The following is a 24,022-nucleotide window of genomic DNA, read 5'->3' as shown; positions in this document are numbered from 1 at the left end:
ACTCTGAGCTGCTGCTCGGCCCTGCTAAGCGGCTGCACCCTCACTCCCAGGCTGTCCCTGGCCCAGCGGGAACGGCAGCGTCACAGCCCGGTTAACGGGTGAGCATAGGCGGACCCAGCTTGGAGCCGGCTGGAAGCCCTGGCTGCTCTGCAGTGTGGGGCGGCGGGGCAGCGACCCCCAGGCCACAGCTCCCCTGGCAGACCCCAGAGCAGACAGCGGCCGAGTCCCCGACCCGGCTTTGCCATTGGCCCCGGGCGCACACAGACGTCCCCTTCCAGCCATGCTTTGGGGGACACGGGGGTACTAGCCATGAAGGCTCGTCCCTCAGGTTGGTCTGCTGGTGGCCCCAAGACAGCAGGGTATCCCCCAGCTGTGGGCTCTGCCCCAGCGTCCCAGGCTGCTGCTGCTGCCGCCACCGGTACGAGAGACCAGGACGGAGTACGGAACCCAGGCGTCCTGACGGGCAGAGCATTAAGTGAAAATGAGGCCGACTGGATTTGGGTCCTGTGACGAGGCGGTTCTGGCGGGACCCAACTGAGAGGTGTAGGAACCTCTTTGTCCTCACTGAAGCACCTTATAGACTAACAGACGGTTTGCAGCATGAGCTTTCGTGGGTGAATACCCACTTCTTCGGATGGACTTGCATCCGAAGAAGTGGGTATTCACCCACGAAAGCTCATGCTGCAAACCGTCTGTTAGTCTATAAGGTGCCACAGGATTCTTTGCTGCTTCTACAGAACCAGACTAACACGGCCACCCCTCTGATATTTGTCCTTACTGTGGAAAGTTACAGCAAAATGGAGTCTGGAGTCACATGGGCCAGTCCCTGCACTTTGCTGAGTTACAAGGCGTGTCTGCCTTCTCTCCATGGGTCAATTGTAGCTGATGGTCCTTAATGGGCCATCAAGCAGGCTAAGCAGAGCTAACACCAACTTGTCTGGGATATCATCCAGAAGCACAGCACCAACTTGAAATACAGACAGTATAGAGCCAATATACATAACTTCAACTCAAAATGACACATGCACCCAGACAGCATAATCATAACCAGCCACCCAGAACCTGGTCTTAGACACCTTAGATGACCCCCTTTACCTAAGATTTGGTGCCACTACAGGACCTTGGTTGCAACCATGTTCTATATGGTCCCAGTTTATATCAATAACGTCACAGGTCCAGGTGATTCTTACAAGGGATCCAGGCCCAGGTGAGTTCCTGTGTTGTGGGGAAGGCGAGTCCCTGGCTGGGGCTGGGGGGATTTTCCTCTCCACCCCCAGCCAGGCAGCCGGGGAGCAGCTCCCTGCGCCGGCCCTGCAGGCAGCTGAGCAGCCCGCCAGTGGCAGGGTGACAAGGGAGCCCTTGGCTCTGTGCCTTTAAGGGCAGAGCCGGAGCCGGAGCCAGAGCTGGGCAGGGCCGGGAGCTCATTTCTCCTCGCAGCTCAGCGGCTGGGTCAGTAGCTGCCCTGAGAGGAGGGGGCCGGGCCGGGCCGGGCCGAGGGGAGCCGCCGCCGCGGGAGGCACCAGCCGCCGGTAAGGGAGCCACTTGGGCAGCAGCTCCGCTTCCCGGGGATGGTCGGGGGCTGGCTGGGCAGCTGCCCTGCGGCTCCGGTGCCTCCTGCAGCCGCAGCTCTGGGCACCGGCCAGGCAGAGCCGGAGGCGCCTGCGGGGCGCTGGGGTGGGTGCGGAGGGAGGCGGCCTGTGCCCCGTGGTGCGGGGCTGGCTCCCGTGGTGCGGGGCTGGCCCCCGTGGTGCGGGGCTGGCTCCCGTGGTGCGGGGCTGGCTCCCGCTGGGTTTCTCGCCCTCCCAAGGTCGGTGCTGCGCGGCTGGGACACGTTCCCAGCCAGTCTCCTGTGGCCTCAGTTACCCGCTGGGCTGGGCAGTGCCAGGGGCTCCGTGCCGCAGCCCCTGTGGCCATCTGGGCACTGGCAGCTCCAGGGGCTCTCCCGGTCCCCCCCCCTTCGGCTGCAGGATCTGGCTCTCAGAGCTGCTCAGCACCCACCAGCCAGGGCACTGCAGGCACTCAGCACCGCGGGGGGGGATCGGGCCCTGGGTCTCTTGCCACCCTTCCCAGCTCCTCAGGCAGGAGCTGCTGCCCCTGGGAGCCTTGGCGCCCAAACGCCATGGTGATGGGCCTTTCACAGCTCGCTGGCATGCTCCACAGGGTGGCAGGGACGGTGCCACCTTCTGGGGGGGAGAGCAGGGGTCAGGCGGATGATGGCCCCTCTCCAGCCACTTCCACCTAAGGATCCCAAAGTACATTGACGCACTCAGCTCCCCACAGCCTGCCACAAGCGGGGGAAACTGAGGCACAGGGCGAGGAAGAGACTTGCCAAGGTCCCGGTGTGAGTCTGTGGTAGCCTGGAATGGAAGCCAGGCAGCCCGACTCCCGCGTGGTGCCTCAAGCAGGGCTCAGAGCAGCCCCCGCGGGACGCTCGCGCTCCCCGGATCTGTGGGTTCAAATCCCCGCAGGGCCTTTTGCTCGTCCCCGTTGGCCAGGCCGTTTGCGGTGCTCCCGTGTCCTAGGACAGCATGGCCCCGTCTTCCTGGCTGGGGCAGCGGCCTCCCCCTGGCTCACTGCGGGGTTTTGCAGTCAGCAGCCAAGGCCCCCAGCTGCAGAGGGCCCTGGGGCCCCCTGGTGTCCCCCCATCATGCAGCAGTTCACTAGCCCTGACCCCCACCCCAGGAACCCCCGGCTCACAGGGGCGGCTGCTTGGCAGCATCTTCCATTTCTCTGCACCCTGGTGGGAGAGACTTCCCCAGCCCCCTCCCCGCCAGCACAGCCCCGTTCCCGCCCTCTGGCCCCCACCCAGCAGCTCCATCCCCTGCAAACACCTGCCAGCAAACCGAGATCAAAGTGGGACCCTTCGCTCTGCCCCATCCTCCCCCTCCAGACCCTGCAGCGGCTGGAACCCCCCCCCCCCCGGCTCTGCTGGGGCAGCGCAGTGAAATCCATGGGGCTGGGCCGGTTCCCACCAGCCGAGGGGCCCACCCCACCAGGCGCTAGGGCGCTCCTCCCCCGTTCTCCACGGTCCCCCAGGCCAAGCCCTTTCCCTGCCTGGGTCTGCGCCGTGCGGGGAGGAGACGCTCCCAGCCGTGACCCTGAAGGCTGAATGACTGGGCAGGTGGACGATCTCAGCAGGGCCCTGTGGGGTGCAGGGGGGAGCCAGGGGCCTTGGGAGCACCCTGGCTTTGGGCGCTCTGCTGAGGGGCCCAGAGGGCGGCCAGGTGGGGAGAAGTGAGGGGCAGGGCGAGGGGCCATGTGTCCCCAGCCCCGGAGAAGGGCCTGCAAAGAGGCGAGCACCGGAAGGGCCCAGGAGCAGAGCCCAGATCAGAGACAGTCGCCCAGTTCCCCCGGGGTTGAGCCCTGGTGTTTGGCTAAAGCCCCTTCCCCCAAGGCAGCCAGGGGCAGCTGGAGGCCGCCCCCCGGCCCTGGTTCAATCCCCTCGGTCAGGCTGGCTGGGGCAGCTCCCGCCCGTGAGAGCCGATCTCCCTCCGGGCCGACGCCACGCAGGGGGGTGCTCAGCACCGAGCCAGGGACAAGGGGCAGGGACAGCTCAGGGGGTTGAGCACTGGCCTGCTAAGACCAGGGGTGTGAGGGGCCATTTAGGGAGCTGGGGCAAAATCAGTCCTTGGTCCTGCGGGTGAGGGCAGGGGCTGGATTCCCTTCCGGCTCCAGGAGGCAGGTCTAGCTCCATAAATCCTGGGCCCGCCGGGGCTCTGCAGCCGAGCCACCACCCAGACCACCTGGACTTTGTGTTTGTCCTGCCAGCCTGACCAGGGCTGCTTGCCCTGCCCTGCCCTGCCCAGCCTGGCTACTAGCCACTGCTGGGCCCGTCCTCCATGAGTCTGTCTAGCCCCTTTGAACCCTGTTCTAGTCTTGGCCTCCACAACGCCCTCTGGCCAGGAGTTCCCCAGGGTCAGGGCGGCTGAACAAACACTGTCTGGTGCTTCTTGTAAACCTGCTGCCTATTGAACCACCCTCGGGCCTTTCCCGCAGCCAGAGCTTGCTGCAGGGCCAGATGTGCAGCCGAAGGGCTGAAAGACCTGACTGGAGACGGCTGAGGGCAGGCAGGCCCTGACTGCCCCCTGGGCTGCTCTGTTTTTAAACTCCCCCACCCTGCTATCCTGGCTCTGGGCTCCCCCAGCTCTGCCAGTGCCCCATAATCCCAACTCACAACCCCTGATAGCCCAGCCCTGGGCTTCCCCAGCTCTGCCAGTGCCCCATAATCCCAACCCACAACCCCGATAGCCCAGCCCTGGGCTTCCCCAGCTCTGCCGGTGCCCCATAATCCCAACCCACAACCCCTGCTAGCCCAGCCCTGGGTTTCCCCTCCCCCAGCTCTGCCAGTGCCCCATAATCCCAACCCACAACCCCTGATAGCCCAGCCCTGGGCTCCCCCAGCTCTGCCAGTGCCCCATAATCCCAACCCACAACCCCTGATAGCCCAGCCCTGGGATTCCCCAGCTCTGCCGGTGCCCCATAATCCCAACCCACAACCCCTGCTAGCCCAGCCCTGGGTTTCCCCTCCCCCAGATCTGCCAGTGCCCCATAATCCCAACCCACAACCCCGATAGCCCAGCCCTGGGCTCCCCCAGCTCTGCCAGTGCCCCATAATCCCAACCCACAACCCCTGATAGCCCAGCCCTGGGCTCCCCCAGCTCTGCCGGTGCCCCATAATCCCAACCCACAACCCCTGATAGCCCAGCCCTGGGATTCCCCAGCTCTGCCGGTGCCCCATAATCCCAACCCACAACCCCGATAGCCCAGCCCTGGGCTCCCCCAGCTCTGCCGGTGCCCCATAATCCCAACCCACAACCCCTGATATCCCAGCCCTGGGATTCCCCAGATCTGCCGGTGCCCCATAATCCCACCCCACAACCCCGATAGCCCAGCCCTGGGATTCCCCAGCTCTGCCGGTGCCCCATAATCCCACCCCACAACCCCTGCTAGCCCAGCCCTGGGCTCCCCCTCCCCCAGTTTTGCTGGTGCCCCTCACTCCCGACCTGCAGCCTCCTGGTGCCCCAGCCTTTGGCTTCCACTGCCCCAGCTCTGCCAGTGCCCCCAATCCCATGTGCAGCTCCCCCACTGCTGTAGCAACCTTGAGGTAGCTACAGACTCAGGACAGCGGCAGAGATGAAACCAAGAGAACCGCTACTCGCCGCAGCCACTCTGTGCCCCCGGGCAGGCGGGGCCAAGGCCACCGTACCAGCTGGCCCGACCGAGGGCAATCAGAAGAAACAAGGTGTGTGAGCTACACAGCGAACAAACGGGACCCCATCAACCGACCGCGGCGGCAGCCGGGCGAGTGCCAGTCCCCCACCAGCAGCGGTAATACAAAGGGGAAGTGCAGACTGGTCTGCAGGCCAGCGCGCCGCAGGGCCTACAAGATCGAGCAGGCTGCAGTGGCCTGACGGTGAAGGCCACATCCCTCGGCTGGGCTCTGTACGAGTCACCCGGCCCCAGCAAGTCCGCAGCCGTGGCCCAGAAGCTACAACAACTGCAAAGGCGGTTGAAGGAAAGATGGAGCAACCGGCGTGGAACTTGGAGCGGGGGTGGGCTGGCGTTTGGAGGTGGCACCAGGCAGTCAGTCTGTGTGCACATGGCTGGAATGCTGATGTCACAGCACCTCTGTCACCAGTGCCCTTAAGAAGAGGTAATTTTGTTTCACACGCCTGGAGTCTCGTCGTGTTATCATCCTGTGCATGGTGTATGAAACCCTTGCTATTCCAGCCCTGAGCTCCCCCCAGCTCTGCCGACACCCCGTCCTGCTGCAGAGTGCCATGGTGCCAGGGGGCAGGAGCTGGCGGGATACGCCAGGCAGACGTGACTGTATTTAATGACTCTGGTGTTTTCTCTTGCTAGATGCCCGTCGGGCCAAGCCCCTGACGACAGCCCCATGGCGTTGCACCTGTACAGCCCCCGTGAGTGTCCCCGGAGCTTCCCCAGGCTGAATGGTGTGTGGGCGGGGCAGGAGTGAATGACATGGGTTTGGGAGAGTCACGGAGGGGGGGAGGGTCAGACCCACTCACAATCCTGCCAGCACTGGTGGCGGGGAGCTGCCCCCTGTGGTGTCTGGGCCCCGGCCTCGTCCTGATCCCTGGGTCTGTGGGCCGTGGCGCTCGAGCGAACAGCGAACCTGAAACCGGGGCTAGAGCGGTGCAGCCAGGGGCGGCTCTAGCCATTTCGCTGCCCCAAGCACGGCGGCATGCAGCAGGGGGCGCTCTGCCGGTCGCCGGTCCCGCGGCTCCGGTGCACCTCCCACCGACGTGCCTGCGGATGCTCCACCGAAGCCGCGGGACCAGCGGACTCTCCGCAGGCACGTCGGTGGGAGGTCCACCGGAGCCGCCTGCCGCCCTCCCCGCGGCGTGCCGCCCCAAGCGCACGCCGGGGCCTGGAGCCGCCCCTGGGTGCACGCCGGGGCCTGGAGCCGCCCCTGGGTGCACGCCAGGCGGGGGGAGAGCTCAGACAGCTGGGGCAGAGCTGAGCCGGCCAGCCAGCATCTGGGGCTCCTCGCGGTCACTCCTGGTGTGACCCCAGGGAAACTGGGCGAGCTACAGCACTTCCCCCATGGCCACTAGGGGGACCAGATGTCCCAAGTTTATAGGGACAGTCCCGATATTTGGGGCTTTTTCTTACATAGGCGCCTATTACCACACACACTCCCCGTCCCGATTTTTCACACTTGCTGTCTGGTCACCCTAGTGGCCACTAGCTCTCCCCGGCCGGGTGAGCTGATCCCTCCAGGCCAGCCGGGGAGCAGGGCCCATACGGGAGAACAGAGGCCCCCCGGACATGGAACTACCACTCCCAGGAGGCACCCCGGCATAGGGACAGGAATTCCAGTCGGGGTCAGTCTGTTCCAAGGAGCTGCCCCAGGTGCCCCCAGGGCCGCTCAAGGGACGAGTGGAATTCACCCGGGCTGCGCAGGGCGGACGAGGAGGAGTCTCTGGGGCCAGATCCCCTGGTGTAAATCTGCTGATTCCACCCGTTTGCACCAGCGGAGGAGCTGGCCCCATGTAACGGGAGCGTGCGGACTCTGAGCTCAGCCACCCTGGTGTGACTCTGGAGTGACCCCGCTCCTGAATCATTGTAACTGTGGCCGAATTCCCCCCCTCCCCCGCCTTTCGGGGTGCTGCGGCCATTGTCCCGTAGCTACACGTGCACGTAGGTCTGTCCCGGGCACCAAAGGGTTAACGGTGTGGTATTTTTGCACCAGTGACGCTGGTTGCATGACGGGACAAGTGCCTCGCTCGGGCCCCATTTGTCGTGCCCCTTTCAGAGGAGGCCGATGAGCCCCAGTGGGACCCTCAGGAGACCCCATAGCACCGGGGAGCCGGCTGGGTCACGGGGGGCAGCGGTGAGCCAGCCAGCACGGTGCGCCTGGCGAGGGTGCACTCCCATGGCGGGTCACTCCCAGCGGTGCCGCCTCCCCGGTCCTCCCTCGCTGAGCACCTGCCGCCCGCAGGCCTGCAGCTGGACGAGACCCTGCAGCAGATGCAGCAGGGGACTCTGATGCGGAAGGTGAAGTCCAAGAGCTGGAAGAAGCAGCGATACTTCAAGCTGCAGGACGACTGCATGACCGTCTGGTACAAGTCCAAGAAGACTGGCAACACCAAGTATACCTGTGAGTACAGCCACTGCTGTATGCCAGCCCACTGGACACTCAGTAGGGTTCAGAGTGAACGGTGTGCGGCTGTGTGCGCACAAACCAAGGTGTGTGTCTGGTGGGTGTACAAACATGGGTATGTGCATGGTAGGCGTGTGTCTGTGTGTCTGTGTGTCTGTGTGTCTGTGTGCGTGTGCAGTAAGGTGCCCCCTCTGGAGCCTGACCCATCCCTCCCTTCCAGTCTCCATCAGCGACGTGGAGACGGTGCGGGAAGGGCACCAGTCCGAGGTGCTGCAGAGCCTGGCTGAGGAGTTCCCGCCCGAGCACTGCTTCACCGTCGTCTTCCACGGGCGGCGCGGGAACCTGGACCTGATCGCCGGCTCCCCCGAGGAGGCGCAGTGCTGGGTCCGGGGCCTGCGCCGCCTGGTGGAGATCGTCACCAAGATGGACCAGCAGGAGAAGATGGATCAATATCCTTCCGCCGGCCTGGCCCCGAGCCCCGGCTCCTCCTGCCCCCTCGGTGCCCTTCCACCCACGCAGAGGGGCAAAGCCAGGGGGCAGGGCTGGGAGACACCCCCGTCAGCCTGGGGGATGGGCCTGCCTGCCTCTCTGTCCCCTGGGTGTCTCCTCCCCAGTGGATGGGGAAGGGCCCCTGGGGCAGGGATGTGCCATGTGCTCATGTCCTGGGGGCACTGGGAGCTGGCGGGCGTTTAGCTAGGTCAGTGAGGGGGGTACCACCGGTGCCCATAGCCCACGGACGGCACCCGCCTGTTCCCCTCCCCCGCCTCAGGCAGGGAGCTCTCAGCCCCCCGTCCCGTCGCTTTCCTTAGCCCCCCCGGCAGGTGGATCTGCGACTGGTTCCACAAGGCCGATAAGAACAAGGACGGGCGCATGAGCTTCAAGGAGGTGCGGCAGCTCCTCAGGATGATGAACATGGACATGAACGAGGACCACGCGGTGCGGCTCTTCCAGGTGGGCACCGTGCCGGGGGGTGCCAGCCCTTTCCTTGCCCCCAAGGACTGGCCACCCCCACCCAAAGGCTGTTTCAGAAGGAAGCCCTCTGACGGAGCAGGTCACAAGGGGCTGGTGGGAGGCCGGCCACTAGGGCTTTCCCCGTAGGGCAGGGTGGGGAGTCCTTGTGTCTCTGCTGGAGCCCACATGGGTCCAGCCAGTGGTGGCCTCGCTCTTCGCCCTCCCTCCCTCCCGCATGCCTGGCTTCCCCCCGCCTGGCAGCCAGCCGCAGAGGACACACTCGAGAGCCGCTTGGATTGAAATCGGCTCCTTAGCCCAGCATCCGTCCATCCACCTGTCTGCACCATCCATCCGTCCATCCACCTGTCCGCATCCTCAGTCTATCCATCTGCACGCATCATCCATCCATCCCATCATCCACCTATCCACCCAGTCACCCACCCATCCTTCTGTACCCATCATCCGTCCATCCATCCATCCACCGTCCCAACATCCACCTATCCACCCAATCCTTCTGTACCCATCCTTCTGTACCCATCATCCGTCCATCCATCCATCCACCGTCCCATCATCCACCTATCCACCCAATCACCCACCCATCCTTCTGTACCCATCATCCGTCCATCCATCCATCCACCATCCCATCATCCGTCCATCCTTCTGTACCCATCATCCGTCCATCCATCCATCCACCATCCCATCATCCGTCCATCCATCCTTCTGTACCCATCATCCGTCCATCCATCCATCATCCCATCATCCACCTATCCACCCAGTCCCCCACCCATCCTTCTGTACCCATCATCCGTCCATCCATCCATCCACCGTCCCATCATCCACCTATCCACCCAATCACCCACCCATCATCCGTCCATCCATCCTTCTGTACCCATCATCCGTCCATCCATCCATCCACCGTCCCATCATCCATCCACCCATCCTTCTGTACCCATCATCCATCCATCCACCATCCCATCATCCACCTATCCACCCAATCACCCACCCATCCTTCTGTACCCATCATCCGTCCATCCATCCATCCACCGTCCCATCATCCATCCATCCATCCTTCTGTACCCATCATCCATCCATCCACCGTCCCATCCTCCACCTATCCACCCGATCATCCATCCATCTGTACGAATCATCCATTCATCCCATCATCCACCTATCCACCCAATCATCCACCCATCCTTCTGTACCCATCATCCGTCCATCCATCCATCCACCGTCCCATCATCCATCCACCCATCCTTCTGTACCCATCATCCATCCATCCACCATCCCATCATCCACCTATCCACCCAATCACCCACCCATCCTTCTGTACCCATCATCTGTCCATCCATCCCTCCACCGTCCCATCGTCCATCCATCCCTCCACCGTCCCATCGTCCATCCATCCCTCCATCCTTCTGTACGAATCATCCATTCATCCCATCATCCACCTATCCACCCAATCACCCACCCATTCTTCTGTACCCATCATCCGTCCATCCATCCATCCATCCATCCCCGTCATCCATCCATTCACCCAGTCACCCACCCATCCATCCATATGCATCATCCATCCATCCACCATCCCATCCTCCATCTGTACCCATCATCCATCCCGCCATCTCTTACCATCCTTAACCCACAGAGCAAGGATGGTAAATAAAGGCCAGCTCCCTCTGTGGCAGGTGGAGGCGATTTTGGTAGCGGCCCCACTCCTGACGCGTGGGGTGGTCAGTGCTACGGGGCAGTCGGTGCCAGGGGTGGGGGGAGAATGCGCTGGCACTGTCGGTCCTGCAGCCTCCCCCTGGCCCTGCTCTCGCTGCAGATGGCCGACAGGTCGGAGTCGGGGACGCTGGAGGGCGAGGAGTTCGTGCTGTTCTACAAGGCGCTGACGCAGCGAGACGACGTGCTGGGCGTCTTCCAGGCGTTCTCCCAGGACGGGAAGAAGCTGACCCTGCTGGAGCTGGTGGATTTCCTGCAGCAGGAGCAGCTGGAGGGGGAGAACACGCAGGAGTTCGCCATGGAGCTGATCGCCAGATACGAGCCGTCTGAGAGCGGTGAGGGTCACGGCAGAGAGCAAGGGAGGGGACCAGCCCCGGGGCCGAGGCAGCTCATTCCCTACAGGGCCCGGGCAGTACACGGGGCTCTCGGCCTTTCCTGGGGGTGGGGGGTTCCCAGCCACATTCCCTCCCAGACTGGGAGCACGGGGCTCACCCTTTCCAGGATGGGGCCCCCTTATTCAAAGCCCAGTTTTCGTGATCCCCTGACAACTGCTGTCACAGTAACAGTGAAAAGTGCATGGACGCCAACGGTGCTGTGCCAGTGTGCCTGCCACGTGGGTGTGTCTGGGGGGGACAGGGACCCTGCAGGGGCCGGGCACGTGGGGGGCGATGGGGGATTGTCTGTGCCTGCCACGTGGGTGTGTCGGGGGGGCACAGGGACCCTGCAGGGGCCGGGCACGTGGGGGGCGATGGGGGATTGTCTGTGCCTGCCACGTGGGTGTGTCTGGGGGGGACAGGGACCCTGCAGGGGCCGGGCACGTGGGGGGCGATGGGGGATTGTCTGGTATTAACTGGCTGTAAAACGCTGCTCCAGGTCGGTGCCGCTTGGGAACGAGACGGACCCTAGCGCGCACCCTCCTGGGAGCCGGCGGAGCCCTGCTCCCACCTCCGCACTGCGCCGCTGATGGCAGCCGGCCGCGGGCCCAGGGCAGAGTCAGATCCGGGCAGTGGGAACGGGTGGTGAGAATCCGGCACTGTCGCGCCGGGCCTGCCGCTTCGGGGGCCGGGATTCTGGCAGCAACAAGGAGCAGGATTTATTCTCGTCACCCCCCAGCGCTGCCCGGTGCCTGCGTTTCTCAGACTCGCTAGATGTTTGGTGATTTTTTCCTCCCTCTTACTGTGGTCTCTGGTGTTTGATCAGCTCTGGTCATTGCCAGGATCCCTCTTCTCCCCTTTTGGGAAGATTGGCACCACGCTTGCTTCCCTCCAAGCAGCTAGGAGCTCTCCTCCCGCCCGGGGCTCAGGGCCCTGCAGGCCACGGGGCCCTCGCCGGGCGGGGTGGCTGGACCCAGCTCCCCGGTCTCTTGACGCCGCGCTTTGTCTCGGCTCCAGCCAGGGCGCGCCACGTGCTGAGCCTCAACGGCTTCCTCCTGTACCTGCGCTCGCCGGAAGGCGCCATCTTTAACCCCGTTCACGGGCCGCTCTGCCAGGACATGACCCAGCCCCTCTGCCACTATTTCATCTCCTCCTCGCACAACACCTACCTGCTGGAGGACCAGCTCCGGGGCCAGAGCAGCGTCGAGGGCTACATCAGGTACGTGAGGAGAAGGCAGCTGCTCCCGAAGGGCGTCGCCTGGTCTCCCTGGGGGGCAGCGTCGGGTTTGAAGGGCTGGGGGGGGCCTCTGGGCTCACCCTGCCCCGGTGAGGGGAGCTGTGGGTTTGCTGGAGGTGCAAACCCAGTGCCTGACCACGTGGGATCGTCGGGTCCCCCTGCCCCCTTTCAGCAGAGCCGTAGGGCCAGCCCCACCTACCCTGGCCAAGTTCAGTGTGCGAAAGTTCATTCTCCCACCCAAGCCCCTGCCTGGATGGGGTATTCGGTCGCTGCCTGTCTCGTGGAGCATTGCTGGGAGCAGCTGCCATGTCCCACTCAGAGGTGGCTGCATCACTGTGGGAGGCAGGGCCGTCCCTGCAGGGGGATCAGCATTGTTTGCTTCGGGGCCGAGTAGGAGGCGCTGGGCTGGGGCACGCTGCGGTGGAGTCGTTAGCCCCCGGGAGTAGGGGACAGAGGGAGTCCATCGCTGGCGGCGTTAGACCTGGCCCCGTTACTCCTCTGTGTATCCCAGCCGCACGCGCACGGGGCGGACTGTCCCTGTGCCAAGAGCTGGCAGCCGACCTGGGCACAACAGGCAGGAAAGTCGCTATTCCAGAGGGAGAACCGAGGCCCCGGGAAATGCAGCCACTCGCCCGTTGGTTGTGGCAGAGCTGGGAGCTGCCCCGGGTTTCCCCAGGCCTGGCCAGTCCTGGCTGCCCGGCAGCCCCGGCGTGTTACCATCAGAAGCACCGTGGAGCAGGGGGCAGCTCACAGGGGGTTGGTGAGCGGGTTAGGCCGCGGCGAGCCGGCGTCGCACGCCCTAGGGAGCAGGGCAGTGGTACCGGGGGGGCGCTGAGCAGCCGGGGGGGTGTCGCCAGAGGGCGAGGCGGCGTCGCACGGCCCAGGGAGCAGGGGGGTGGCACCGGGGGGGCGCTGAGCAGCCGGGGGGGCGGGGGGGTTCGCCAGAGGGCGAGGCGGCGTCGCACGCCCCAGGGAGCAGGGCGGTGGCACCGGGGGGGTGGGGGGGTCGCCGGAGGGCGAGGCGGCGTCGCACGCCCCAGGGAGCAGGGCGGTGGTACCGGGGGGGCGCTGAGCAGCCGGGGGGGCGGGGGGGTCGCCAGAGGGTGAGGCGGCGTCGCACGGCCCAGGGAGCAGGGCGGTGGTACCGGGGGGGCGCTGTGCAGCCGGGGGGCGGGGGGGGTCGCCGGAGGGCGAGCCGGCGTCTCACGGCGTCTCCTTGGCAGGGCTCTGAAGCGGGGCTGCCGCTGCTTGGAGGTGGACTGCTGGGACGGGCCCAGCGGGGAGCCCGTCGTGTACCACGGCCACACGTTCACCTCCAAGATCCCCTTCCAGGACGTGGTCCGCACCCTGGGGCAGTACGGCTTCCAGGTAGGGCAGCCCCCGCCAGTAGGGGGCGCTAGGTGGCGCCACGGGGCAGGTTCTCAGCGGGGGTCACGACCCCTGGGGTGGGTCACGACGGGGCGCAGGGGGTCCCCCTATGGGAAAGGCCCAGGCCGGCCTTGCCCGATGGCGTGTTTGCAGCGCCCCCTCGTGGTGGCAGCCCCGTCCACGGGCTCGGCGCTCAGAGGTGGCTGCACCAGGGGGGCAGGGGGGCAGGCACTCGATGGGGATTATCAGCGTTGGCTTTAGGGACAGGTCGGGTCACCTGCCCAAACCCCGGCACTGGCTGAAGTGCGGCATGATCCAGGCCCCAGGTTTCTTCAGCTCCATTCGGCTTCCCTCCCGCCCTGTGGGACGGGGGCAGCGGGGAAGGGGCCAGGTCGTCACTGCAGCCTCGTGTCGCCAGGCTCTGCTGCAGCACGAGGCGGCGGCGTGCTGCAGGGAGCGGGGTGGGGGGTGCAAGGCTGCAGGGAGTGGGGCAGGGGGCTTGGCAGGGGTCACGGGGCTGCAGGCAGGGGGCGGGGGCTGCAGAGAGAGGGTGGGGGGCTCAGCAGGGGTTGTGGGGCTGCAGGCAGGGGGCGGGGGGCTGGGCAGGGGGCGCAGGGCCGGGGCGGGGAGCTCGGCAGGGGGCGGGGGGATGGGCAGGGGGCGCAGGGCTGGGCAGGGGGCGGGGGCTGCAGGGAGGGGGCAGGGGGCTGGGCAGGGGGCGCGGGGCCGGGGCGGGGAGCTCGGCAGGGGCGGGGGCTGCAGGGAGGGGGTGGCGGGCTGGGCAGGGGGCGCAGGGCCAGGGCGGGGAGCTCAGCAGGGGTTGTGGGGCTGCAGGCAGGGGGCGGGGGGCTGGGCAGGGGGCGCAGGGCCGGGGCGGGGAGCTCGGCAGGGGGCGGGGGCTGCAGGGAGGGGGCGGGGGGCTGGGCAGGGGGCGCAGGGCCGGGGCGGGGAGCTCGGCAGGGGGTGTGGGGCTGCAGGCAGGGGGCGGGGGGCTGGGCAGGGGGCGCAGGGCCGGGGCGGGGAGCTCGGCAGGGGTTGTGGGGCTGCAGGGAGGGGGCGGGGGGCTGGGCAGGGGGCGCGGGGCCGGGGCGGGGAGCTCGGCAGGGGGCGGGGGCTGCAGGGAGGGGGCGGGGGGCTGGGCAGGGGGCGCGGGGCCGGGGCGGGGGGCCAGGGCTGGCCCGGCTGGCACTGTTCGGCCTCGCCCCCTAGGAAGCCAGGCGGGCTCTTGCCCCGCTCGGTGCCCGCGGGGACCCGGAGGCTCCGGCCTGGTCTCGGCGCCTGCCCCAGGGACCAGCAGCCGCGGGCTCTTTGCTTGGCAGGCGTCCGACTATCCCGTCATCCTGTCCCTGGAGAACCACTGCGGCCCGGAGCAGCAGCACCTCATGGCCCAGCACCTGACGGGCATCCTGGGAGAGCGGCTGCTCACGGCCCCCCTCGACGCCCGCGGCCCCCCGCAGCTGCCTTCGCCGGAGGTAGGGGACGGGCGGGGGGGCTGGCGCTGGGGGGCGGCCCATGGCTCGGAGCTCCCGGCTCGGCCGTCCCGCCCCCCCGGTGACACCTGCCCCCCGCCCCCGCACGCCACCCCTGAGCAAACTGCCGAGAGCGCAGCAGCCGTTCCCGCAGGGCCCTGGCTGGGGCTGGGGCTGGGGCTGGGGCTGGGGCTGGGGCCGCGCTGGGGGGCGGGCGGGGGAGTTGCATTTCCCCCCGTCTCCAGTGGGGGCGCTCTCCTGCCTCCGTCTGCACCGCCATCCCCACCCACAACGTGTCCGTCTGCCCTGCCAGGCCTCCTGCATCCCTCCCGCCATCCCTCCCCCCTGCATCCCTCCCTCCATCCCTCCCTCCCACCATCCCCTCCTCCTGCATCCCTCCCTCCATCCCTCCCCACTGCATCCCTCCATCCCTCCATCCTCCCCCTGCATCCCTGGCCTCCGCCCACCCCCTCTCCCGGGTGTCCTGCAGGAGCTGAGAGGAAGGATCATTCTGAAGGGGAAGCGGGCAGAGAGCCTGGCACACTCGCCGAGCGGGCAGCCGGACGAGGCCCCGGAGCGGGAGGCGTCCGAGGATGATGATGGGCTGGAGGCGGAGGAAGAGAGCCTGAGCCAGGAGGCCAAGGGGAAGGCCGAGGTACAGAGCCGGGAGCAGCGCACCAGGGCGGGGGGCTCCGTGAATGGGTGGCTGCGCCCGGTGGGTGCTGGCTCCCAGCCGGTGGCGACATCCCCCAGGGACAGCTCCGTGCAGGGGGCCGACACCCTCCCGCACCCCACACTGGGGCTTCCTGGGGCTCATCACCCCTGGGTGCTGGGGGAAACGGCCTGGCTCCGAGCCGCCATAACCAGCCACGGCGCCCGGGCCTTGGCCCTCTCCATTGGTCTGAGCTTCTGCCAGGAGTTATCCCGGCCTCCTGCGGACCCTGAGCTCGGCTGCCCAGGGGCTCTGCCCAGGACTGCGGGCAGGGCCGGTGCAAGGATGCTTTGTGCCCTCGACGAAACTTCCACCTTGTGCCCCCCGACAACCTCCGAAAACTAGTAACCTCAGCATTGTAAACAGCCTGTGAGCCCCACTCCCGTCCTCCTCCTGCCCCACGGCGGCTACGCTCCCCCCTGCCCCTGCTGCTGCCGCGGCCCTGGGCTCAGGCCGCCCAGCTCCCCCCGAGCGGCGCCCGGGTCCTGCTGCTCTCGGCCGGCGGGTGCGGGCCCCCAGCTGAGCCCGGTCCCTTGCGTCTCCTCCGCGGCGGCTCCCCGCACCCGTGTCCTCCCAGGTGGCCGCGGCGGCGGGAGCCCGAGAGGAGGGGTGGCCCCCGGGCAGGCGGGGAGACTCTGAGGTGAGCCGAGCGCTGGAGGCGACAGGTGCCTGCCCCTAAGCAATAGTGTAATAAACATTTTGGCCACCGCTGTCTGGTGCCCCCAGTTCTTGGCCGCCTCGTTGGCCTAGTGGTTACACCGGCCCTGACTGCATGGCCCAGCCGGTGCTCCCGGTGCCGGCGCCTCCAGCTGTCAGCCCTGCCCCCAGGCTCTGACCCGCTCGGCCCTTCGCAGACGTCCCAGGCCCGGGAGCTGTCCGACTGCATCGTCTACTGCCACAGCGTCCCCTTCGGCGGCTTCCAGCCGGCGCTCGCCCGCCGCCGGCCCTACGAGACGGCCTCCCTGCCCGAGGCCAAAGCCAGGAAGCTGGTCAAGGAGGCGGGTAAGGGGGGATTGCGGGGGCAGCGAAGGGGTGAAATCCCAGCCACTGAGAGGAGCGTCCACGGGCTCCGGGGCCAGCGCGGGGCTCTCCTGCTGGGACCCCAGAGCTCTGGCAGGGGGTGTGGGACGCCCAGCTCGGCCTCCCGGCCGGCAGCAGCCCCCCTGCCAACCGAACTGGGTCCTGTTCCCGACGGGCCAGATCGCCTGAGATCCGATGGATACAGCCCCGGGCTGCGGGGCAGGACTTCTGGGTTCTCTCCCCAGTTCTGGGATGGGAGTGGGGTCTAATGGTTAGTGGGGGGGAGGGCTCGGAGCCAGGACTCCTGGGTTCTCTCCCTGGCTCTGCCACTGCTTCCCTCTGGGAGCTTGGGCAAGGCCCTTCCCCCACCCCGTGCCTCAGTTTCCCCTGCCACCCAGTGGGGCTGGTGATACTGACCGTGCTTTGAGATCTGGGCAGCGTGTTGCTGATTCCCAGACCCACCGCAGGGGGGAGGGTCCTGGGCCTGCGTCAGACGGGCTCAGCCCAGATGGTCCCTTCTGGCCGTCAGTCTCTGGATCCGTGGACAGACAGCCTCAGTAGCGAGGCCCCAGGTGTGTGGGTCACAGGGACCGAACTTTGCCCCCCCACCCCCAGCCAGGGCAGGGCAGTGCCAGGCCAGGGGGCAGCTCTGAGGCCGTCGGCTCCTCGCAGCCTGGCAAAATCCACTGCCCTTGGCAGCCAGCGCCCCCAGCCCCTCGGGGGCTCACTGCGGAGCCTGCGCTGCTCCGGCCAGCGGGAGAGTCCAGCCAGGGGTTGGGTCAGAGCCCCAGCCCCACGCCCAGCTTGAAGCCCCTCATCCACCGGGCTCCAGTGCTGGGGCAGCCCTGGCCCATCAGCTCTCTGCACAGGTGGTGGGGGGGCTCTGTGGGTAGAGGGTGGGTGAGGGGTGCTCATGGGGAGATGGGGGCCCTGTGGGGGGCCAAGGGGCCTCTGAGGGGGAGGGGTCGGTCGGGCTGTGAGGGGCCGAGGGGGTCTGGGAGGGGGTCAGCTGGGCTGTGGGGAGATGGGGAGACGAGGGGGGTCTCTGAGGGAGGGGGGCTGACCGACCCCTCCCATCAGATACCCTCTCACCCACCCACAGCCTGACCGACCCCTCCCCCTCAGAGGCCCCTTGGCCCCCCACAGGGCCCCCATCTCCCCATGAGCACCCCTCACCCACCCTCTACCCACAGAGCCCCCCCACCACCTGTGCAGAGAGCTGATGGGTGGGCGAGGGGGTCTGGGAGGGGGTCAGCTGGGCTGTGGGGAGATGGGGGGCAAGGGGGTCTCTGAGGGAGGGGGGTCAGTTGGGCTGTGGGGAGATGGGGAGGCGAGGGGGTCTCTGAGGGAGGGGGGTCGGTCGGGCTGTGGGGAGATGGGGAGGCGAGGGGGGTCTCTGAGGGAGGGGGTCGATCAGGCTGTGGGGGGCAAGCGGGGTCTCTGAGGGAGGGGGGTGGGGTGGGCGAGGGGGTCTCTGAGGGAGGGGGGTCGGTCAGGCTGTGGGGAGATGGGGAGGTGAGGGGGTTGTGACGATGCGGTTCTGGTGGGACCCAACTGAGGTGCCAAATCAGGACCAATCGCTCAAACAGGGCAGTCACAGCCCTAGGCTGGGGGTTTTCCACCTCTAAGGCAAACCAAACCAGCCAGACAAAAAGGACTTTGGTCTCACCCCCCTGGCTAACCACAAGTCACATGAGCAATTTCCTTAGACACTCCAGTCTCCCAGCATCACCACCAGTGCACTCGTCCTGGGGATGAATGGTTATGAAAACCAACACCCCAATAAAAGGGAAAGGTTCTCTCGATCCCAAAGAACCAAGCCCCAGACCCAGGTCAATATACACATCAGGTCTTACCCACAAATCACGCTGTTGCCAATCCTTTAGAATCTAAAATCTAAAGGTTTATTTACAAAGGGAAAAAGGTAGAGATGAGAGCTAGAATTGGTTAAATGGAATCAATTCCATACAGTGATGGCAAAGTTCTTGGTTCAGGCTTGTAGCAGTGCTGGAATAAACTGCAGGTTCAAATCAAGTCTCTGGAACATCCCCCGCTGGGATGGGTCCTCAGTCCTTTGTGCAGAGCTTCAGTTTGTAGCAAAGTCCCTCCAGAGGTCAGAAGCAGGATTGAAGACAAGATGGAGATGATGCCTCAGCCTTTATATAGACTTTTCCAGGTGTAAGAATCTCTTTGTTTTCACTGTGGAAAATCACAGCAAAATGGAGTCTGCAGTCACATGGACAAGTCTCTGCATACTTTGCTGAGTCACAAGGCGTATCTGCCTTCTCTCCATGGGTCAATTGTGTAGCTGATGGTCCTTAATGGGCCATCAAACAGGCTAGGCAGAGCTAACACCAGCTTGTCTGGGATGCTTCCCCCAGAAGCACAGCACAAGTTTGAAATACAGACAGTACAGAGCCAACATTCATAACTTCAACTAAAAATGATACAGACACACAGACAGCATAATTATAACCAGCAACCCCTAACCTGGTCTTAGACACCTTAGATGACCCCCTTTACATAAGATTTGGTGCCACTACAGGACCTTGGTTGCAACCCATGTTCTATATGGTCCCAATTTATATCAATAACGTCACAGGGGTCTCTGAGGGAGGGGGGTCGATCAGGCTGTGGGGGGCAAGGGGGGTCTCTGAGGGGGGGGTCGGTCGGGCTGGGGGTGGGCGAGGGGGTCTGGGAGGGGGTCAGCTGGGCGGTGGGGAGATGGGGAGGTGAGGGGGGGTCTCTGAGGGAGGGGGGTCGGTCGGGCTGTGGGAGGGCGAGGCAGTATGGGAGGGGGTCAGCTGGGCTGTGGGGAGATGGGGCGCACCGGGGTCTCTGAGGGAGGGGGGTCGGTCAGGCTGGGGGTGGGCGAGGGGGTCTCTGAGGGAGGGGGGTCAGTCGGGCTGTGGGGAGATGGGGGGGCGAGGGGGGTCTCTGAGGGAGGGGGGTCGGCCGGGCTATGGGTGGGCGAGGGGGTCTGGGAGGGGGTCAGCTGGGCTCTGGGGAGATGGGGCGCAGGGGGGGGGGCTCTGAGGGAGGGGGGTCGGTCGGGCTGTGGGTGGGCGAGGGGGTCTGGGAGGGGGTCAGCTGGGCTGTGGGGAGATGGGGAGGTGAGGGGGGGTCTCTGAGGGAGGGGGGTCGGTCGGGCTGTGGGTGGGCGAGGGGGTCTGGGAGGGGGTCAGCTGGGCTGTGGGGAGATGGGGGGCAAGGGGGTCTCTGAGGGAGGGGGGTCGGTCGGGCTGTGGGGAGATGGGGAGGCGAGGGGGTCTCTGAGGGAGGGGGGTCGGTCGGGCTGGGGGGAGTGGCTGGAGGTACCCGCAGGCAGAGCGGGGGCCCTGTGGGGAACGGGATGGCGAGGCTGGGGGGTCACCGTCTCCTCCTGCCCCCAGGGAACGAGTTTGTCCGTCACACCGCCCGGCAGCTGACACGGATCTACCCCAGCGGGCTGAGGACCGACTCCTCCAACTACGACCCGCAGGAGATGTGGAACGTGGGCTGCCAGCTCGGTAGGGCCCGGCTGGGGGGGACCCAGGGCCCGAATCCCAAGTGAGCGTCCCAGGGTCCTAGGGACCCGGCCTGGGGCATCCCGAGGGAGAGCCGGGCGCTGGCCTGTTCGACCCGACCGGGGCCTGGCTCAGCTGGGCCCCGTAGGATCCGCCAGCGGGTGCCGGCCCCTCGGACTTAGTGCTGCAGTGGCAGTAGGGGGCGCTGTGCTGCCAGGGGCCCCCCTGAGAGGTAACACTGAGCCCCCCCAACCCATGAGTGTAACCAGCCCCATGGGCCCTGGCTAAGTGTCCCCGCCCTGGATACAGCAGCCTCCTTCACTTCCTGTCCTAAACTGCTGTGCGCTGGTTCAGCGGGCTGGGGGGGGGAAGGGTTAACGAGCACGTTCTGAGAGCTCGTGGGGAGCCCCGGCTGGAAGGGGTGTCCGGGTCCCTCCGCCAGAGCCCCACAAGCCCCGACCGCCTCCCTCCCCGCAGTGGCCCTGAACGTGCAGACGGCCGGGGTGGAGATGGATCTGTGCGACGGGCTCTTCCGGCAGAACGCCCGCTGCGGCTACGTGCTGAAGCCAGCTTTCCTGAGGGACGCGGGAACCGCCTTCGACCCCAACGATCCCCGGAGCGGGGCCGGGGGCGGCCCGTGGAGCCTGGCGATTCAGGTACGCCAGCCTCCCGCAGGGGTGCTGCCCAGGCGGGCGCCTCTCTCCACTGGTAGGAGGGGGCAGGGGGCAGGGGGTGCCTGGTGCTATGGGGCTCAGCTGGGCGCAGGGGAATGGGGGAGGTGTCATTGTGCCCCATGGCAGGCTGGAGCCAGGCCCTGAGGCCAGTCCTGGGTGCAGCGTCCCGGGCAGTGTTCGGCGAGCAGCCTGTCCCGTGCCTGCCGAGGACCCAGCTGCTGGCGCTGGCAGAGCTCCTGGGGCCCACGTGGCTGCCGGTTCCCCGAGCTCAGGGGCCCGTGTACCGCTGCCCGGTGTCGCCGCAGGTCATCAGCGGGCAGCAGCTCCCCAAGGTGGCCGGCAGCAGGGCGAGCGCCATCGTCGACCCCCTGGTGCGCGTGGAGATCCACGGTGTCCCCGCCGACCAGGCCAGGCAGGAGACCCAGGCCGTGGATAACAACGGTGAGTCCGGCCTCGGGCAGGTGCGCCTGGCTCCCCCCAGGGGCAGCCCTGCCTGCAGCCTGCAGCTCCAGCCCAGCGAGGAGCAGGCTCGGGGGGCCGAGGTCCCCAGGCCCTGACCCCATCTCCGCCTCCCCCTCCAGGCTTTAACCCCCGCTGGGGGGAGACGCTGCGATTCAAGGTGCACGTCCCCGAACTGGCCCTCGTGCGCTTCGTGGTGGAGGACTACGACAAGGCGTCCAGGAACGACTTCGTGGGCCAGTTCACCCTGCCCTTTGCTAGCATCAAATCAGGTGAGCGCCAGGCCCGGCTGCTTCTGCACGGCCCACGGCTCCCTCCACCCACCGCTGGGGGCTCCAGCCAGAGCTGTGGTGCCATGGCAGGGCCAGGGGGAGCGTGCCAGGGCCTGGGGGGGGCAGTAGCTAGCCAGGAGAGCGCCAGAGCAAGAGCCAAGCCCCCGTGCCTCTGATAGTCCCCCCACGGAGAGAGGGGGGCGTTCGGAGAGCAGCACGGAGCAGGCGGGGGGGGGGCAGAGGAGTGGGTGACCTCCAGCTGGTTTGGGATGCGAGATCCCTGCCCAAGGAAGTGTGGGACTCGTTAGGGGCTCACCAGGAACCAAGAGGGGACGTTGGGCACCGTGCTGGAGAAGGGTGCGGTACAGATGCTGGAGGGGGGCGGGAGACCCAACACGGGGGGCAGTTGAAATCAGGCTGGAGGAAGCCCCCCTACAATAGACCCCAGGGGAGCATCTCCCACCGGGGCCCCGGGAGCCCACAACTCTTCTCCACTGGGGCCTGCCGGGTCCGACCCAGCTCACGGGTGTCTCCCTGCAGGTTATCGTCACGTCCACCTCCTGTCCAAGGACGGCACGGCCATCCCGCCTTCCTCGCTCTTCGTTCACGTCCAAATCACGGAGCTTCCCTCCCCCGAGTAGCAGCCGAGTGGGTCACGCCAGGCCCCTGTACCAGCCGTTAACAGCCCTGTCCCGAGAGCTGCTGGAGAGACCCCGCCCGGCCCTGCCCGCTTCCTGGCCAAGGCGGCTTTGCACGACGCTGGTTTTCTTTTGAACCTGCCTGTAGCCGTTTGGGCTGCTGCTATTTGGTGCCCGACGGTTTGCCTGGATCTCAGCCGGGCTGGGAGGCAGGTGACTGCCCCTCGCCATGTGGCTCCGCCCCGGGGCTGCAGGCGTGCTCAAGGCCGAGCTGCCAGGTGGGGCGCTCCGGGGGGTTTTGCACGTCCTGGCCAGCAGCACCCCGGTTTCTTCACTACCCTCGAGGGGGCTCAGGCTCAGCTGCGTGGCTAGAATCAGGCAGGCTCTGCTGCCCCCCGCTGGGTTGGACAGCGGTGCCCCCAATCGCCCGCCGCGGGCGGCCTCGCGGTGTTCGGCTTGCAGTAGCACCACGGCCCAGAACTACGCCTCTGCCCCACAGAGCTTCCAAGGGGAGTAAAGGACAAGAGCCATGTGGGGCCAGGCCGGTCAGCGCCCCAGCTGCCTCCCAGGGCTGCGTGGGGCTGGGGGCTGATAGAGGGAGCTGGGCGGCCGTCTACAGGCAGCTCCTCCTCAGCATAACGGGCAGCCCCAGAGAAAGCACCGAAGTGCCCACTGGACACTGTAACCCATGAGCGCCGCCCGCCAGCCAGAGCCAGAGCCAGGAGCCCCCGGTTCCCATAGGCGCCGGAAGCTGCAGTGGGAGCAGCTGGTGCCTGGCTCGGCCCTTGCAAGGGCTCTCGGCCCAGCGGCAAAGGCCCGGCGTCAGGTGGTCCAGGAAGAGCTGGTCTCTCCTTTTCAGAGGGTGGGGGAGAGAGGCGCCGAACCCACCTGCTTTGCACCTCTCTTGGGAAGCAGCGGGGCAGGGCCAGGCCGGCAGGGAATTGCCCCAGCAGCTGGGGAAGCCCCCAGGTCCCATGTGTAGAATCTCCATGGTGCTCGAAGCTGGGGCAGGTTATGGGGCTGCACCCACACAGCTCTCCGCACTCCCCCCATGCTGGCTTGGGGGGGACACTTTCCTTCCTGGCCTTGCTGCTGTCTGTCACCCTAAGCTGTAACCCTGCCTCCCCTCCCAACACAGAGACCTATGGCCACCCAGCCTGGGCAGAGCTCCCTCGCCTCAAGCCCCTCTGGCCAGGGGACGCTGTGCAGCCAGGGCTGAATTTGCAATCAAAGAGGTGCCACGGCACAAATTAAGCCGTGCACACGTCCAACAATACAGAGCGTGGGAGCCTACGTCTCCAGCAGCCTGGGGGGGCCCCTGCTCGGCTCACGGCTCCAGTCTCATTCCTCCTTCCCCAGCCTTCAGGACCAGTCCCCCGGGGCAGGGGGATTACAAGGAAGTCAACAAACATGGACAAGGGTGACCCAGTGGCTATAGGGTACTTTGACTGTCAGAGTCTTTGACAAGGTCCCTCACCAAAGGCTCTAAAGCTGTCATGGGCTAAGAGGGAAGGTTCTCTCGTGGGTCAGTAACTGGTTAAAAGACGGAACAAAGGGTAGGAGTAAAGGGTCACTTTTCACTGTGGCGAGGTAAATAGCGGGCTCCGCCAGGGGTCCATACTGGGACCGGTGCTGTTCAGCGTATTCATACATGATCTGGAAAATGGAAGTGAGGTGGCAAAGTTTGCAGATGATACAAAATTACTCAAGAGAGTTAAGTTCAAAGCAGTCTGTGAAGAGTTAGGAAGGGATCTCACCACACTGGGAACTGAGCACGAACACGGCAGATGAAATTCAGTGTTGCTAAATGCAAAGTGATGCACATTGGAAAACACAATCCCAACTGTACATATAAAACGATGGGGTCTAAATTAGCTGATACCACTCAAGAGAGAGATCTGAGAGTCGGTGTGGAGAGTTCTCTGAAAACATCCACTCAGTCAAAAAAGTGAACAGAACGTTGGGAACATCCTAATGCCTGTACCAGTCCATGGTA

The 24,022-nt window shown here is 66.0% G+C and overlaps 1 protein-coding gene across 4 annotated transcripts; it reads left to right on the top strand.

Annotated features, from left to right (window-relative positions):
• Positions 1–1,445: 1,445 nt before the first annotated feature.
• PLCD4 (phospholipase C delta 4) lies at positions 1,446–24,022 on the top strand. 4 transcript variants are annotated; one of them, XM_045031825.1, is made up of 16 exons: positions 1,446–1,529; positions 5,863–5,921; positions 7,466–7,624; positions 7,848–8,076; positions 8,449–8,578; positions 10,401–10,632; positions 11,689–11,890; positions 13,132–13,276; positions 14,596–14,748; positions 15,236–15,400; positions 16,312–16,459; positions 19,870–19,986; positions 20,461–20,639; positions 20,963–21,098; positions 21,239–21,388; positions 21,929–24,022. In XM_045031825.1, the coding sequence occupies exons 2-16, from the start codon at positions 5,897–5,899 to the stop codon at positions 22,027–22,029; spliced, it is 2,271 nt and encodes a 756-aa protein (XP_044887760.1). In that variant the 5' UTR covers positions 1,446–1,529; positions 5,863–5,896; the 3' UTR covers positions 22,030–24,022. The 4 variants fall into 4 exon arrangements, with proteins under 4 accessions (XP_044887760.1, XP_044887759.1, XP_044887758.1 ...); XM_045031824.1 differs by having other exon boundaries at positions 5,863–5,954; XM_045031823.1 differs by lacking the exon at positions 1,446–1,529 and having other exon boundaries at positions 5,134–5,921.

Source organism: Mauremys mutica, chromosome 10, assembly GCF_020497125.1.
Source record: "Mauremys mutica isolate MM-2020 ecotype Southern chromosome 10, ASM2049712v1, whole genome shotgun sequence".
Classification (NCBI taxonomy): domain Eukaryota; kingdom Metazoa; phylum Chordata; order Testudines; family Geoemydidae; genus Mauremys; species Mauremys mutica.
The sequence above is the reverse complement of the archived record's forward strand: the minus strand, read 5'-3'. Positions and strand labels throughout refer to the sequence as shown.

Bases quoted from the DNA above. Each gene is read 5' to 3' on its own strand.
- PLCD4 (XM_045031822.1), top strand. From the start codon at position 5,837: ATGACTCTGGTGTTTTCTCTTGCTAGATGCCCGTCGGGCCAAGCCCCT. The intron at 5,955-7,465 runs GTGTGTGGGCGG...TGCCGCCCGCAG, and splicing joins GAGCTTCCCCAGGCTGAATG to GCCTGCAGCTGGACGAGACC. The intron at 21,099-21,238 runs GTGAGTCCGGCC...CTCCCCCTCCAG, and splicing joins CCAGGCCGTGGATAACAACG to GCTTTAACCCCCGCTGGGGG.